At 44.4% G+C, this 16,966-nt stretch overlaps 1 protein-coding gene across 2 annotated transcripts in view; it reads left to right on the forward strand.

Annotated features, from left to right (window-relative positions):
* LOC102453378 (hepatocyte nuclear factor 4-beta-like) overlaps positions 1 to 16,966 on the forward strand; it is a 53,079-nt gene extending 36,113 nt beyond the window's left edge. For both annotated transcript variants that reach the window (XM_006137354.5, XM_089781524.1), the window contains 7 exons: positions 727 to 833; positions 2,939 to 3,094; positions 3,862 to 3,949; positions 5,733 to 5,885; positions 9,615 to 9,851; positions 11,134 to 11,247; positions 14,647 to 16,966. In XM_006137354.5, coding sequence (XP_006137416.1) covers positions 727 to 833; positions 2,939 to 3,094; positions 3,862 to 3,949; positions 5,733 to 5,885; positions 9,615 to 9,851; positions 11,134 to 11,247; positions 14,647 to 14,783 — 992 coding nt within the window. In that variant the 3' untranslated portion in view covers positions 14,784 to 16,966. The remainder of the gene's footprint in view (positions 1 to 726; positions 834 to 2,938; positions 3,095 to 3,861; positions 3,950 to 5,732; positions 5,886 to 9,614; positions 9,852 to 11,133; positions 11,248 to 14,646) is intronic.

Here is a 16,966-nt window from a genome sequence, read left to right on the forward strand (position 1 = left end):
ATAGTTTGGAGACAATATGGAGCCCCAGTTTACAAGAGTCTATTCCTGGTTCTTGAGATATAAGAGGTGACACAATTTCCCCTATTTTCCCTCCCATCCTCAACTATTTTCTAGCATCGATTTGGAGTGAGAGCTCTTCAAGGCAGGGATTGTCTCTTACTCGGTGTCTATAGGTCACCTAGCTCAATGGGAATCCAACCTCAGGGCTGCTAGGTTCTACCATAGCACAAATACTACAAACCACTGGAACTACTCCACATGATCACAAGGGTCTCTGCCTATGTGGATTTAGTTGCTGAATTAGGCCCTGAAATGGAAGGACCCGTTGTGCTGGTCATGTCCTGCAGGTAGGATACACTGGAGCAGTCAGAGAAGCCCTTGTGACCAGTAATCTTCCCCCTCTATGCTATGTAATCAGAAAATTGCTACATCAAAATAACTATTTCAAATGTTGCAGGCGGTGTTATGACAGCCATGTTGATCCCAGGATATTAGACACACAAGGCAAGGGAGGTAATATTTATGGGTGGGAAAGTGGTCCAATAAAATTTGCTCACCCACCTTCTTTCTCTACTTCATTAATACAAGCCATTGAAAGGGTCAACAATTATATTCATAAAATGACTACCAAGTTGCAGCCTTCCCTGTGAGAGCAAATAACGGGGAGCAGCGATGGCAGGAAAGGCATCTCCAACTCATCATGTGGCCTTTCTTCTCTCTCTCAAGCTGTGCAGAACGAACGGGACAGGATTAGCATTCGCAGGAGCAGCTATGAGGACAATGGCTCCCTGTCCATCACGGTACTGACCCAGGCAGAGGCAATGGCACAGCAGGTATGAAACACGTCGACAACCCTCATTAGCAGGTTGGATGACTGCTTCGGGGTGTGAATGCGTCCAACTAAGCAGGGAAGGGTCTACTCCGTCCTTAGATGGCACTTGGATAGAACAACGCATTGCAACAGGAAGCAATAGGAATGATTTGCTCATGTTCTATTGGGGTCCAAGATGGAGTAGTGCCCAAGCTTACTTTTACAGGGTATCATGCTAACGTAGAAGCTATCTTTCAAATGAGACACAAAACTGAATTCCTGGTAACCTGAAGTCTTTATAAAGATCCCATAGCACCTCTTGCAAGAATTGGGCAAGTAGGGCCAGATCCACAAATGCTCCTAACGTCCATTGAAATTGGGAAGCCCCTAAATTGCTTTGAGAATTGCAATATTCATGTTCTGGCTACAGTTCGGTCTGAGCAATTAAATTCTACCCACCGGTGGGCCAGTTGGATGTGGTAGCCTGCTTCGCTTCTTATTCCCAATTGCTGCATGGCCATGTTGTCCACTTCATTTGCTTTGTTGCACCCAAGAGGTGGCTGCATTTTGATGGTGCATGAAGAAATTCCTGTGGGCACAGTATATTACTTGGAAAAAATGCAGGGCTCCCTCATCATAAATGCAAGATCTACAAATGTAAGAACGTTATTAGGGTCACCATTGTTGAGGAGCAAAGAGGTAATCAACTGGGATTTCAACCAAATGCTCCTATTATCATCCATTCCTCTTCCCTTACCCGGCACTCCAAAGTGCAGTTGGATTTAAAAACCAAAAAGACTTAGGGAATCCTTTTAATTTCCAATGTAAATGGTCCTTGACATCTGGATGTATGGTATGGGTTTTCTTTAGATACAAAAATGTTTTCTCTCCTTCAATAATGGCTGCATTTGTAACATACACCAGAAAGCATTGCCTTTTAGGGCTTGCGTGCCTGGAACTTTAGGGTATGGGAACAAAATGAGGTCACATGCTCATCCAAGGGCACCATGGAACATTTAGTGAGCAGTGGTGCAACACTCAAGAGACATTACAGGGTGGCAAGCTATCGAAACGGTCAACAGATTCATACCCTGGCTTGCAGATTCACACCTGAACCATGGGGCTTTGGAAAGATGTAGGGAGATTGGTGCATGGGCGGGGGAGAGGACGGTGTTATTTCATAACAAGCTGCTGCTTGGGAGACCGGGTGAGCAGCTTCTTTGGTTCTGCCATTTTAAATAACTGGCAGGCTGCTCCCGTCCTGCACTTTTTTGATCAACAGAAAGAAAAACCGTTTGTAAAGTCAGATGAGTCGGTTGAAAACTCACAGGGACAATGAACTGTCCAAGTTACCATGCCTTTGTTGTGACATGGCACCACCTGGTGGAGACTGCAAGCATGGCTTTAAAGAAACCCCATGTTAACAATAAACCCATAGTGATATCTAAGCAATGTATTTTGCCATTGACATCTGCATTTCCACATCAAAAGCTATGTATCAGGCCACTTAATTAGCCTCATTAATACAGGTCCTACAATTGACAGGAACTTCTGCTGTTTATTGATAGATGGATAGATCTTGATTTCTGTTATTTCCACTCCAATTAATCTGAGGAAGTGGGTTTTGCCCATGAAAGCTCATTATTCTATATATTGTGGTTTGTTTCTAAGGTGACAGAGGAGCACTCATCAATGGGTAGCAGTTTTAAAACTAATAAAAAGAAGTTCTTCACACAGCGTGTAGTCAACCTGTGGAACTCCTTGCCAGAGGAGGCTGTGAAGGCTAGGACTATAACAGATTTTAAAGAGAAGCTAAATAATTTCATGGAGGTTAGGTCCATAAAAAGCTATAAGTTAGGGGATAGAAATGGTGTCCCTGGCCTCTGTTTGTCAGAGGTTGGAGATGGATGGCAGGAGACAAATCACTTGATCTTAGTCTTTGGTCCACCCTCTCTGGGGCACCTGGTGCTGGCCGCTGTCGGTAGACAGGCTACTGGGCTAGATGGACCTTTAGTCTGACCCAGTACGGCCGTTCTTATATGCTACTATATTTGACTGGGCATTTTGTTCAACAAAGCAACACTTGAGCCTGTTTCACACGCACATTTTGCTTTGTTTTTCTTTTAGTACTCGGCTCTAAGTCCAGTGCATAGTGCTGATATTGCGATGAAAAAGGTTGCAACCATCAACGATGTGTGTGAGTCCATGAAACAGCAGCTTTTAGCCCTTGTCGAATGGGCGAAATATATCCCAGCATTCTGTGAGCTTCCACTGGATGACCAGGTGAAACGGGGCTTTGTGTCTCTCTCTCCTTCCAGTTATCGTATTTAAGCACTAGAACGAATTGCCTAGGGAGATCGTGGGATTTCCATCAGTGGAGATTTTTAAGAGTGGGTGAGATAAACACCTAACAGGGTCTAGAAGGTGCTTGGTCCTGCCATGAGGGCAGGGGACTGGACTTGAGGGCCTCTCGATGTCCCGTTTAGTTCTAGGATTCTATGATCGTATAAACACATTGTTCCTGCCCTTTAACATCCAACCAGGTGCTATTCAATAGAATTCATCATTAGAGAAAGAAATTCCTTGAACGAGAGAGAGAATTTTAAAGGGCCAGACTTTTGTCCTTACTAATTAATTTGAAATGACTGCTACCCCCTGAAAACCAAGAAGAATATTGCATACCATCAGCTAAGCCAGCAGGGGGAATGACAGGTCAGAAGAGAGGTTGTATTTTTTTCTACCACCCTTTGCTGGTAGGATACAATAGCCACTGTTTCCAGGGCAATATCACATACACATGTTCTCCTTTGTTCTTGCTTTGCAAAAGGAGTTTTGCTTTAATGTTTGCAAACGTAATGCTTACAACAGCAAAAGAGTAAAAGATATAGTCAAGTTAGTGTCCGATTTTGCTCTCAATTACCCTAGCAGTAATCTCACCGACTACAGTGGAGCCATTGCAGACTTTTACTGAGAGCAGAATGTTACTCATCTGACTGTTCCTCTATCTGCTGTTGAAACGTAAAACACTGTTTCTTCCATGTACTTTGCAGGTTGCCTTGCTAAGAGCCCATGCAGGAGAACACCTACTCCTGGGAGTTGCTAAACGGTCACTACCCTTTACAGATTTTCTTCTATTAGGTAAAATAATACAGTTTGTTCTGGCTTTGAAGTTTGCGCAGATTTACATGCTGGATAATGATTGTGTACCTTGCCCACCAGCAATTCCCCTTGCATTCAGCTAGCTAAAGTACATTTCACCTCTTCGGCTTTATGCTGTTACATTGCTGCTACTTTTCTCCTGAGGTGGCTGCACTGCCATGGTGGATACAAAAAAATTAAAAAACATATAAAGTCCTCTCTCCATAGCACCTGTACATCTGTTTGTGGACCAAAGAGCTTAGGAAACTTTCTGATGGTCACACTGTATATATATATGGCTAATCCCTGTCATTGTTCAAAAATGTGTGCCTTATTTTCCATCTGAATTCAGTGTCTAGTCATTGCATCATGATATACCTTTCTCATCTAGACCGAAGAGCCCATTTTTAAGTATTTAGTCCTCCATCTAGGCACTTAAAGACTAATGGTCACATCTTAAATTCAGGGCCTCATCTCTGCATCCCAAGGGAAAATCCATGGGATTAAGGGTGATCAAACCTCCATGAGAGCCAGAACTGGTGGCTGTAAACAAACTTTATGAGACAACTTGGCCACACCCATGATAAGTGGACATATGGCTAACTAAAATCATGCCAGACCACGGAGGTTGCTGGACCAGAGAGTGCTGGAGTACAGAAGTTCAACCTGTCGCATAGACAAAGTGGTACCCATTTCAGCACAGGCTAGCAACCAGACTCCAAGCCCTCTAAGGGCCCTGGACATGTACTTTGCTTGCTAACAGGTGTCACCACATGCAAACTGCTATTGTTACCCGTGCTAGCTAAGTTACAGCCAACACAAGTATGTCTACTCATCACCCTGTCACTGTGCAATGTAGACAACCATCCTCTGAGATACTGATGCCTAGAAAATAAGGTGACAAGTCGGTTAGACACACTCAAAAGAAATTAGGTCAAATTAATATTAAATAGATATTTCCTTTTCATTGTTTCCTTCTACCATCTAAAAACCCCACAGAATTATTCACTGTAGATGGAAGTAGAAAGTTGGACTCAACGGGTATGTCTAAACTACATAGCGCCATTGACGGAGCCATGTAGATTTGTTTGTTCGGCAAAGGCATAATGGGGAGGTCGATAAAGGGCTTTCAGGTCAGTGCGGGAGTGTCCAGACTAGCGCGCTGAGCCGACAAACAGCTGATCAGCTGTTTGTCGGCTCAGCGCGGCAGCCATTTAAATTCAAATGAAGCCGTGATTATTTAAATCGCTGCTTCATTTCCCTTTGCCGATCAGCCTAATCTACATGGCTCCATCGATGGAGCCATGTAGTTTAGACACACCCAACATGTTGACCAAACATTGGTGAAATCTGTCTACAAAAAATTTATACACCAATTACAACGTTCTTGTGGCCAGGTGCTGAGAGGTATAATAGGATGTTATTCAGCACACCCAGGGTAGACCCTGATTTGCATGAACAATTTCTGCAACCATATGCGCAAGTTGGGTCATGACACACACAAATGCATCTAGTTGCTATCTGCCTGGGTAGATTCTCAATTTGAACATGAAATTGCTCGTGCAAATTGTGCACACCATCATGTGCTGCATGCTGAAAAGATGGCTGGCAGTGTCTGAAGAAATGGGTGATTTGGGAACGTACCATGTCTGAAGAGCTGGTGTAATGTGTGACTTGGGAACGCACCATGTCTGAAGAGCTGGTGTAATGGGTGACTTGGGAACGTACCATGTCTGAAGAGCTGGTATAAATGACTAATAGGGATTTTTTTTCATCTCCTCAGGAAATGATTTCATCATTCCCATGCACTGCCCAGAACTGGAAATTGCTCGGGTAGCTATGCGAATCCTGGATGAGTTGGTAAAACCCTTACGTGACATTCAAGTCGATGACAACGAGTATGCCTGCCTTAAAGCGATCATATTCTTTGACCCAGGTGAGCCTCTGAGATTTACCAAGCCTGTGGCAGATCATGGGATTCCAAGAGAAGAATCCTGATGGAAATAAAAGGGCACCTGAGTGGGTGAAGTGCGGTGTCTGGTCTGGGGAACAAATGCATTTCTTGAAAATGGCATTTCTTGAAAATGTCAGGACTGCTGATCCTCCGCCATTTTGTGGTGCTCTACTCCGTCATCTCCCTAAGAGGCATAACTGCAAGGCTTGTAAATATTAATGAAAATACAATAGTTTTTATAATTAGGTCAAAGTTTAGGAGTCCTGCAAGCCCTGATATTTCAGCTACTGACAGCACACAGACAGCAGTTATGTTTTTCAGTTGGTTCCCAGCTGTAAAGGGCTGATGCTTAGCCATGCACTGAAGGACAGGTAAAAGAGGCAGATATCCATTGCCTAGATTTAATTTTGCAGTGAATTAACCAAAGCCACAGAATTGGGATCAAACCAGGGGCCAGGAGGGAGCATTAAATACACAAATGGCTCACTGCCTGCCAGCTTCTTTTGACCTCAGAAAGGATGTCCGTCAATGGGTCTTGCAAACATCTCATGATCCTGGCTGGAGAGCACAAAAGGACGGAATAAAGAGAAGATTTGGGGGGGGGGAAGAAATGGGAAGGGAAGGCCTGATCTGAAGCCTGTCAAAATGAATAGGAGCCTGGCTTTGGATTAGGCGTCAAGTGAGGAAAATGAAAGCACCTTCCAGGGTCTGAGCGCGCATTACAAATGGCAGGCTCTTAAAAAAAACCCACATCACGCACTTTCTGGGCCAGTGTCTTACCACTTGTTAGAGCTGAGCAATTTGACCAAAAGTTGCTGAATGCAGGGCAAGGGCATGAATGAAGTGGATAACAGGGGGCCCCCTAGCATACAAGAGAAGAGGTGTGCAAATCAAAGGCATGGCTTGCCCTCAAATTTTAGAGACTTGCTGCTTTCCTAGTCTACACCGTCCTGAACAGCTGTGCATTTACTATAACGCCCTGCTATGCACTGTCCATCCCTTGCTCTTTCTGTCCCCTCCTCCCATGTTTTTACTCACATTACCATCGTATCTGAACCCAAAGGAGTCGTCAGACTTGCTTGGCCCCTGGGCAAGGTGAGGGGGGGATGAAGATACAGGTGAGGGCTAGCAGAAGAATGTGGCCCAGAAAGTGCGTGATGTGGGGTTTTTTTTTAAGAGCCTGCCATTTGTAATGCGCGCTCAGACCCTGGAAGGTGCTTTCATTTTCCTCGCTTGACGCCTAATCCAAAGCCAGGCTCCTATTCATTTTGACAGGCTTCAGATCAGGCCTTCCCTCCCAGAAGGGGTGGGGCACCTCAGGTTGAAGGGGCAAGGCTGGGGCAGTCAAATCTTAGCCCTGTGCCACGTACCCCCACCCCAGCCAGCTCTACTGTGTTACTGGCCAGATCCCCAAACCCTTTTTCAATCACCCCAGCTCACTTGCTTTTTTTGCTCCACCTGTTGATGGACCTGCCTGAGCCCTTCACAACAAAACGAGTCCGAGAACTGCTTTTATCCCCATTTTAAAGAAAACTGAACTGAGGCCAATGCCAAATGACACATTCTTCTGCTAGCCCTCACCTGTATCTTCAACTCATTTCTCATCACGGCCCTTTGCCACTTCCTGGGTCTGTGGAGGGCTGCAGCTTCGAAGCAACATCCCTAGTGGGAGAGGACTCCTTAGTCTATACCAGTGGTTCCCAAACTTTTCGGCATCACGCCCCCTTTTTGATTTTTGAAAAACCCTCAGGCCCCCCTCCCTCCTTCCCCAACAGCAAAATTTGTTGAGCAAGCCCCCCCCCCGCCCCACGGAATCTCTTCACACCCCCCAGTTTGGAAACTCATTGTCTATACTCTTCATGAATTTCCCAAATAAAGTGCAGGCACTCAGACTTACCTACCTCTCCTTAAACACTCAATGTTGCTTCAATTCTTTGAGACTGCGTGTGAAATTTCCAAACAGCTTAAAACCATCCGGACTAAGAAAAGGGTCGTTAGGAACAGAACAGAAAATCCATTTAAAATAATAGAAATACGCAGCATATCACAGCTAGACCTGTACGCTGCAAAAGCTAAGGCAGAAGCACCATCTTCATGACTGACAGTATACAAAGCCTCTTTCCTGGTCCAGCAGGGCAGTATGTGGTTTGAGGTGCCCTGAGCATCTTCTCCTTGCATGATAGAAATTTTCACAGCTAAACTCCCCAAGGAGAAGAGGATGGTCTCTCATGAAGCACGCACCAAATCCATTCAGAATTATTTCTACTGCTTTGTATAGACTTCTAATCTCGATTTCCCTTTATGGCTCTGAAAAGGTTTTTAGATGGAGCTCATCACTACGATCCAAGTGCTTTTGAGCATTGCATGAAGCGGTTTGACCACACATCGTTTGTTCCCTCAGTCTTGCCCGAGCAAGAAGCTCGTACAGTGGGGTGTCTTAGGGTAGCGCTTTTAAAAAATATTTATATATGTATATAATTGCTGCTTTGTTCTGATGTGAGCCAAGGCAGGTCAAAGCAATGTGCCTTGCAGCTGACATGGACAGCGGTGCAGTGTGGGAAGGTCTTTAGTTACTGTGGGAGGTCATTCCACAATCTCAGTGCACCCTCCCCCCACCCCGGAGTGGTGTTGCCCACACAGGTGAGCATTACGCTTATTGTGGAGAGTTCCATCGTGCCAAAGGAGGGGAGATGCCAACTGCAGTCTTCTTCCTGGCGCTTTAAAGCAATCTTTCAGCAAACTTCCCATGCCTGGGCCATGGAGTGTTTTGGGAATGGGAGCAAGAGTCTGAACCAAACTGAGGAAATTTGGTGGGGGAGTCTATATTTATTCGATGCAGTCAAGCAACAGGAATTTCTCAGCTCCACCTTCACAAACAACTTCCCCACAAGCCTTTACATGCCAAGGAATGTCCTTTGGTCCGCCCTCACAATCCTGGCCAGGATTTTGACAAATGACATCCACATTCATGCCCCAGAAGCAGTGGCCTGGTTTTGCAAAAGGGCTGAGTATTCACAGTGGCACTGGATGGGTCCTCAGCCCACCTGAAAAACCCAGCCCCTTCTTTTGGGGGCATAAAGAATGTTAAGCTCCTATTTGTCCCCTTTTCCTTTGCTTGTTCATAGGGGTGGTGGGTGAATCCCTGTGTCAGGGAAGCTACCCCTACTTGTCCTGCCCCCGTCTGCCTGAGCATCCCTTCCCCCATGCCTGGAGATGCCCCAGCTGCTTGGCCACCCAACCTCCTGGCCAGCCCCAGCACTGGGCCACCAGCCATCCTAAGGTATGGGCCCAACGCCCTCGGGCCGACCCTGGCAGCCCTGGCTCATGGTAGGCCTAGCGGGAGCTGAGTCCCGGAGAGCTTCAGGGGAGAGTGGGAGTGACAGCAGGGCCTCAGGGGCGGAGTGTGCTCCGAGCTAGGACCTGAGGTAGGATGGGCTTAGCCTCCTCCGGCTTGTTATCCTCCTCCTCCCTCCCCTGCTTGTTAATTATCCTGCCTTCAGAAACTCCTATTCTCCTACCCTTCCCTTTTGACATTGTTCTGGGCAGTGGGATGTAAACACGTTAATGGGGACTCATCACCTTACTCTGGAGACATTCCAACTTCAGGTCTAAAGGAGACTAGAGACACACTTCGCCCTGGCTGACTGGCAGAGCTGTTCTAGTGTGTGAGCGTGGGTGGGTGTCAATTGTTTGTCCCTCTCTCTCCCCCAGATTGTAAAGGCCTGAACGAGCCAGGGAAGGTGAAGAACATGCGATTCCAAGTGCAGGTCAACCTGGAGGATTACATCAATGACCGGCAGTACGACTCCCGGGGCCGCTTCAGCGACATCCTCCTCCTCCTGCCGCCTCTCCAGAGCATCACCTGGCAAATGATAGAGCAGGTCCAGTTCATGAAACTTTTTGGAGTGGCAAGGATTGACAGCTTGCTGCAAGAAATGCTTCTGGGAGGTACAAACCCATCCAGCCCATCTTTTTCTTACCAGCATGCCTTGAAAAGTGTGGGTATTTCAAAGCCTTAACAACAGCTCTAGTGTCCGTGCCATTTAGTGATGGCACTGTTCAGATGGATCGAAGCAAGGACACTTTGGTGCCAGAGCAGCAGGTGATGGAAATTGGCGTGGGTGCACTGACATGGATGGAGCTACGGCAGTGCTTCTTAAACTTAAGACCGAGTAACACCAAACAATTTTTTTTTTATGAACACCACCAAGGATTTTTTGTTAAGAGGAAAAAAAAAGTCAAGGGAAAAAGGGCTAGGGGAAGTTATTCAGAAAAAAGGTCACCTGCCCCTTTAAGGTGGCCATTTTGAATTCTGTTGCTTAAGAAACACTAAGCTATGGATATTCCTTAGTGCATGGACTGACCCTCACACCTCCCAGGGTACCCCCCGGGGTATTAATACAAAAAGTAAATTGTAACCATGTGAGAACAATACATTCAGGCTGTGTCTAGACTGCATCCCTTTTCTGTAAAAGGGATGCAGTTTAGACACATCACAATTGCAAATGAAGCAGGGATTTAAATCTCCCCCGTTTCACTTGTATGAACATGGCTGCCGCTTTTTTCCGGCTCGGGGCTTTGCCAGAAAAAAAGCGCCGGTCTAGACGGGGATCTTTTGGAAAATAAAGCCTTTTCCGAAAGATCCCTTATTCCTTTTTTTTTTTTTTTTTTAAAGAGGAATAAGGGATCTTTCGGAAATGGCTTTATTTTCCGAAAGATCCCTGTCTAGACTGGCACTTTTTGCCGGCAACGCCCCAAGCTTTTTGCTGGCAACGCCCCAAGCTGGAAAAAAGCGGCAGCCATGTTTATGCAAATAAAGCGGGGAAGATTTAAATCCCCGCTTCATTTGCAATTGTGCTGTGTCTAATCTGCATCCCTTTTCTGCAAAAGGGGTGCAGTCTAGACACAGCGTCAGGGTTGAACTGAGAACAGCTGCAAACAGCATGGCCAAACTGCTGGAGCTGGGAGCAGCAGAAATCAAGTTCTTTTAAAGTAGCGAATAAGGCAGAGGCAAAGTTGGAAATGCTGGGGTGCTGCAGGAGAGAGGAGAGCAGGAGGAAGGGGTGCAGGGATGGAGGAAATCAGTGATCCTTCCGTTCACTCCACCTACAAGCAATTCATCCATGCCCAGTAACAATATAGGACACACCTCTGGTCACAGCAATGCTTCTGCTGGTTTTTAGTTGAAAAACAATGAGAAGAGTGACTTCTTTTCCACTTGCCTACACAGGAACCTCTCTGGATGTACAGTACCAATCAGGGCCTTCTAACCTCGGCCTGGAACCTCTGTCGGGACACATGGTTTTACCCAACATGAGTTCTGTGATTCACGCAGTCCCAGACCGTAAGTGTCCATCCTTATCCTTCTGGCAGGCAGTGTGGGGGGATTAGGGAAGAAACTGCTGTGGCTCTATGCTTAGTTTTTGTTTAACCATCGCACTTCAACTTTCGGGGGCTAAATGGGACCCGACGTATCTCAGATCCTGCAAGAGGAAACAAAAGGCTGGTCCAAATCTCAGTATCCTTCCTTTGTTTTTAGCCAGGCAAAATTACCACTTAAGAGAACTTCAGAAATAAGCCCAAGGTGCATTGGGTATTACATCTCACTGCCCTCTATTATGAAAGTCCACCTATTTAAAAGAATCATAGAATATCAGAATTGGAAGAGACCTTGAGAGGACAAGTCCAGTCCCCTGCCAGGACCAAGCACCATCTAGATCATCCCTAACAGACGTCTGTCTGACCTGCTCTTAATTTTCTCCAGGGATAGAGATTCCACAACCCCAGTAGGCAATTTATTCCAGTCAATACAAAAATAAATAAATAAATAAGAACATAAAAATGGCCATAGTGAGTCAGACTAAAGATCCATCTAGCTCAGTATCCTGTCTGCTGACAGTGGCCAATGCCAGATACCCTAGAGGGAGTGAACACAACAGGTAATCATCATGTGATCCCTCTCCTGTCATCCATTTCCAAACAAAGGATAGGGACACCATTCCTACCCATCCTGGCTAATAGGCATTGATGGATCTAACCTCCATGAATTTAACTAGCTCTTTTTTGAACCCTATTAAAGTCCTAGTCTTCACAACTTCCTTTGGCAAGGAGTTCCACAGGTTGACTGTGCACTGAGTGCTACCCTGACCTCCCATGCTGCAATTTAAACCCATTGCTTCTTGCCCTGTCATCAAGAACAATTTTTCTCCCTCCTCTTTATAATACTCTTTTAGGTACTTGAAAGCTGCTATCATCTTCCCTCTGAGTCTTCTCTTTTCCAAACTAAGCAAACCCAATTCTTTCAATCTTCCCACATAGCTCATGTTTTCTAGACCTTTCATCATTTTTATTGCCTTTCTCTAGACCTTCTCCAAAGCTTTCCTGAATTTCTTCACATCTCGACAACCAATAACCCCAAGCATTCAAAAATCAGGAGTCCCCTCTTGCCCTGCCCTCCAAATCATGGTGCTTTATAAATACATTCTAAACTCTTTATATTTGCACCTTTACATCACCCAATTCTCAGGTTTCTTCCACAATCATAGGGCAAAAACCTTACTTTTTATAAATAAAAGCTGAATCCAGGAACAGGGACTTAAAAAACCACACACACACACACACACACACACACACACACACACACACACACACACACACACACACACACACACACACACAACACTTACTAAAAAGCAAGCACATTGGCAATACTATTTTATATGCGCAAAGCTAGAAGTGCAAAAATTCAGAAAGTGGGGCATACAGCAACCAGTGCTGTTTTATTACACATACATTAAAATTGTCAACAAAATAGAGATTATCCCATTAGATCTACATGGAAAGACAATTCCATCAGGTGTAGACTCTTTAAAGCTTCCAGTAAACCTTTGTTGACTGTGGTTGGTGTTTTTTTTTTTAAAGCCCTCTATTCTTAGGCAACTGATTTTATGAATCCTTTCACAATTGCTTGAGGTTGGTATTCACTGTAGCTGTTGATGGCTCTCATTCTGCCCCCTTACATTTCTTTCCCATAGCATGGACTGCAACATAATAGAAACATTGTGGCCTACCAGCTCTCCCCATTCACATGAACTACCGCTTCCACTCATATCCCGTCTCTTAGCAACTACAGCAAATGGGTGCACAGAAAGTAATTAGCAATAATGTCCCTAAGGTAGTTTAAGCTCAATTTTCAATGCAATTTAACAGCTGGGCACAACTAGGAGAGCCAGCAGCATATGACCGGTCAGCACCCTGCAACCTATCCATGGTTCAACAGACACAATGTGGATACCGTTGCTCTAAGAGATCAGCACTTGGAAGAAGGAATGTATTTTTCCCCAAGTATTATTTAGAAGACAATGTAGTGCACTGCTTAGTGAAACTCCTAATAACGTTGCCCACCCCACTACCACCACCAAGTCCCCAAGTGGAAGGAGGAAGAAGCTACTTGTATGCAGAACAGGCTTCACGCCTATTTTTTTGTACCAGCTGCTGCCCTCTAAGTGTTTTGCTGGGTTCAGAACTTCAGATCGTGTCTGGAGCCCTGGACAACTCATTTAAGTCTCTCAGGGCCTCAGTTCCCCCATCTGTGCAATGGGGATGATGGGCCTTACCGCCCTTGTGCAGCCTGTTTAGGTTGGTTGCCAAAGAACAGGTGATTACGAAGGAGACTATTAGCACTTCTCTACCTTACAGAGGTATGTTAAAGACTGAGGGACTCAGATACTTAGGGATTTACGTAGTCCCCACTACCTTACACTACTCTAAACCAGGCAGGTTGGCTTAAGGTATGCAAAATTTGCAGCTGGAGTCGACTTACCTTAAACCAAGCCGTTGGAGCGTCTACACTGTGGGAGGCTGACGGGAGCACATGCTTCCATCGGCTTCCCTGACTCCTTGCAGAATGAGGAGTACAGGACGCTGGCAGGGGCTGCCCTCAGTGTTCCATTTGGAGGGTCTACACTAGACCTGCTAAATCAACTGCTAGAAGATTGATCTTTGGAGGGTCAATCTTCTCCAGAGTGTAGATAAACCCACAGAGTCATTTCCTAAATAAAGTGATCAAAACCAGAACATTTTATAAATAAACGGAACATTTTGTGAAAAAAGGGATTCACCTTAACGGTTGAGGGTTGTTTTTTCAAGCTAGCACATTATTAGTTATTTCAGAAATAGCGCAAGACAGCAAGAAATTGCACTACTAATGTGCACTTAGGGCTGTTTGTGAACTTGCAGCTATACCACCTGCTTGATTCTCGAGACTCTACTTTGGTGCCTTTAACCAGACACCACACTATGGCTATTTCTACACTCGTGGCTTCTTGCGCCAGAAATATGCAAATGAGGCTAAGCGTGGAATATTGCCGAGCCTCATTTGCATACTTAATGAGCGGCCATTTTTGCAGAAGAGGCTCTTGTGCCAGCAGGAGCTGTCTACATTGTGCAAGAAAACGCCTCTTGTGCAATGCCATTATTCCTGAAAATAATCAGCGTAACGACATTGTGCAAGAGGGTTTTTCTTGCGTAAGAAGGGGCAGTGTAGACAGCTCCTTCTGGAGCAAGAGCCTCTTCTGCAAAATGGCGGCTCATTAGGTATGCAAATGAGGCTCAGTGATATTCCACACTTAGCCTCATTTGCATATTTCTGGTGCAAGAAGCCACAAGGGTAGACATAGCCTATTAGAAAAAGTGGTCTCCCAATAAGTTTTGATTCCTTGTTTATATTTTTCCTCCCTTGCAGCATCTCCGGACACATCCCTTCCTTCTCCTTCCACCAGCACAGGAAGCGAAGACTATAAACTAGGCCCAACACCAGGGCCAGAGGCCATTGTGAAAATACTGCCCCAGACCATCGTACCCAAGCAAGAGATTTTATAAGGGGCAAGCAAAAGAAGGCAACAGCCATATCCAGCATCCCTGTGTAAAGTTAACCAGCCCTGCTTTCTACCATGGCAATGCCCAGCAATTGGCACTGCTTATAATGATATTGCATGATGACACCCTCTTACTTGTCAGTGATTAAAATAGCACCGTCATTAGACTCTGATGCACCACTGTTCTCTGTCATCATCCTCTTTACTGGAACAGCTTGGACTTGAAGCTGTTATTCATTTTAAAAGAACCAAGACTACAAGCTCCTTACTTCATGTTTGTATACCACCCAGCACAGAGGGGCCTTGACGACAGAAATATAAATAAGTATCTCATTAGCGACTGTTGATGGCTAATGGGCAAGCTAATGACCTCAAACTGGCAACATGTGGGCTGTTTCTCTTAAAAGTTGTAGTCCACTCCCATCCCTCCTGCTGTCCTTCAAGCTTAATCTAGAAAGCCTGTCCGAAGCATAGATTGGAGGTGCTCTTCATAATCTATGAGACTACACCCTCCTTATGCCACACAGACTTGGTATTGTACAAGATTATGATGCTGTTATGTACAAACACAGAAAGCTGCAGTCCCAGACCTTAAATTTAGACTCACCCATGCTTAGGAATGTCACCATTTCAAGAATGGTGTTACAGCTCAATAGTTGATAAACATCAAGGGTAAAAGTGTTCTTTATTCGAATGTAAGCATTGTGTACTATGCAGGAGCCAGTACGTGTTTATATATCTGGAACCCAGCTATTGCATTGCTGTACTTCTATTACTTCTTTTATAAATCTGATGTGTTGCTGTGAAACTATAGGCAGGAGATTTGATCATATTGATATTGTAGGTAATTCTTGAGAATGATGCAACTGCTAATAAAGAACCATCTTAGAAGAGTGAATTAACAAAATCAGCTTGTCAAAATATGTTCTTGTACTATGCACCTGCAAGCATCTTTGCTACATGAAGCTGCAGCAGAACTTCATCTACATGATATGGAAAGTCTCGTGACGTTTTAAGATTGTCACTTGGATCTGTCAATGAACTATGTGTTTTGAAAAAAAACAAACTATGTTTTACATCATTGGGCATTGCTGCACTTAATTTGTCATTCCTAAATTAGCCAAGCTTCAAGTACTCTGAATAAAATTATACAATAAGCATTCTTGAATAGCAGCCAAACACCACCTTAGTTGGCTGCCTAAATTGATCAACAGAACACTAAATACAACTAACCCAAACACTTTTGGTTTTTACACAGACAAGAGTTCCCTGAACTTTTAACATGCCTTTGAAGGAATGGGCCCTCAGTTGGAAAGAATGAAATTATTAGTATTGCTGTCTTCCAACAGCAGCTGTTTCTCCCACTTCTGTGATTTGTGTCTTTCCTAGTGCTGCCCAAAGAGGGGACACACTTAAGGGTTGAATTTCAGCTCCAAACCTAATTTGTAATATATCAGTTGTGACCATTTTGTTCCACAAACATAAACTGTGAAATTGGCGCACATGCCAATAAACTAGAAGAATATTTTGATTTTAACAGCCCCAATCTAGCAAACAAGCCTAACCAACCAACCTTTCAATATGAAAGATGCATTGGGTGCAAACATAGCATTATATACTTCCATTCTCCTTAGTGCCCATGTACTCTACCTGGATTTGCACAAACAACGCAGCTAAATATAAATCTATCAAGTGAGTAAATTCCATTCTTTGAAGATTATACATTACCATAGTAAACAAAATTCAGCTGGAAAGGATCCACATTCTGATTTGCTTTGTTTTCGTGAATCGTTTTAATGTCATGATGCTCAAGTTTCTACATTGATTTTCCTGAGCATATGCTTTTTCTGAAGATTTTCATCCTAAACATATAAAGGTTAGAAAAACAAACTGATATTTGTGTAATATATCCCAACCTGTTTAACTGGACAAAGCCACACAGCCAGGCTATCGCTTTTAAGTATTGTGTAGTTAGCACTTTATGTGAAAAGAATATTTTGCTACAGCAACATATTGATTTTTGATCTTGTAAATACATTTAAACAAGGTATCACATTAAATCTGTTAGCAACTCATAACTAAGAGTGTGTTATTTGTAAAAAAAAACAAAAAACCAGCCAGAAACACCCACTACTCAAGGTTGTAATTATTTTTCAAAAGGAAATACTCTTTGATCTTTCCTGCCCC

This window comes from Pelodiscus sinensis, chromosome 12 (assembly GCF_052426305.1).
Source record: "Pelodiscus sinensis isolate ZL-2025 chromosome 12, ASM5242630v1, whole genome shotgun sequence".
In the NCBI taxonomy this organism is placed as follows: domain Eukaryota; kingdom Metazoa; phylum Chordata; order Testudines; family Trionychidae; genus Pelodiscus; species Pelodiscus sinensis.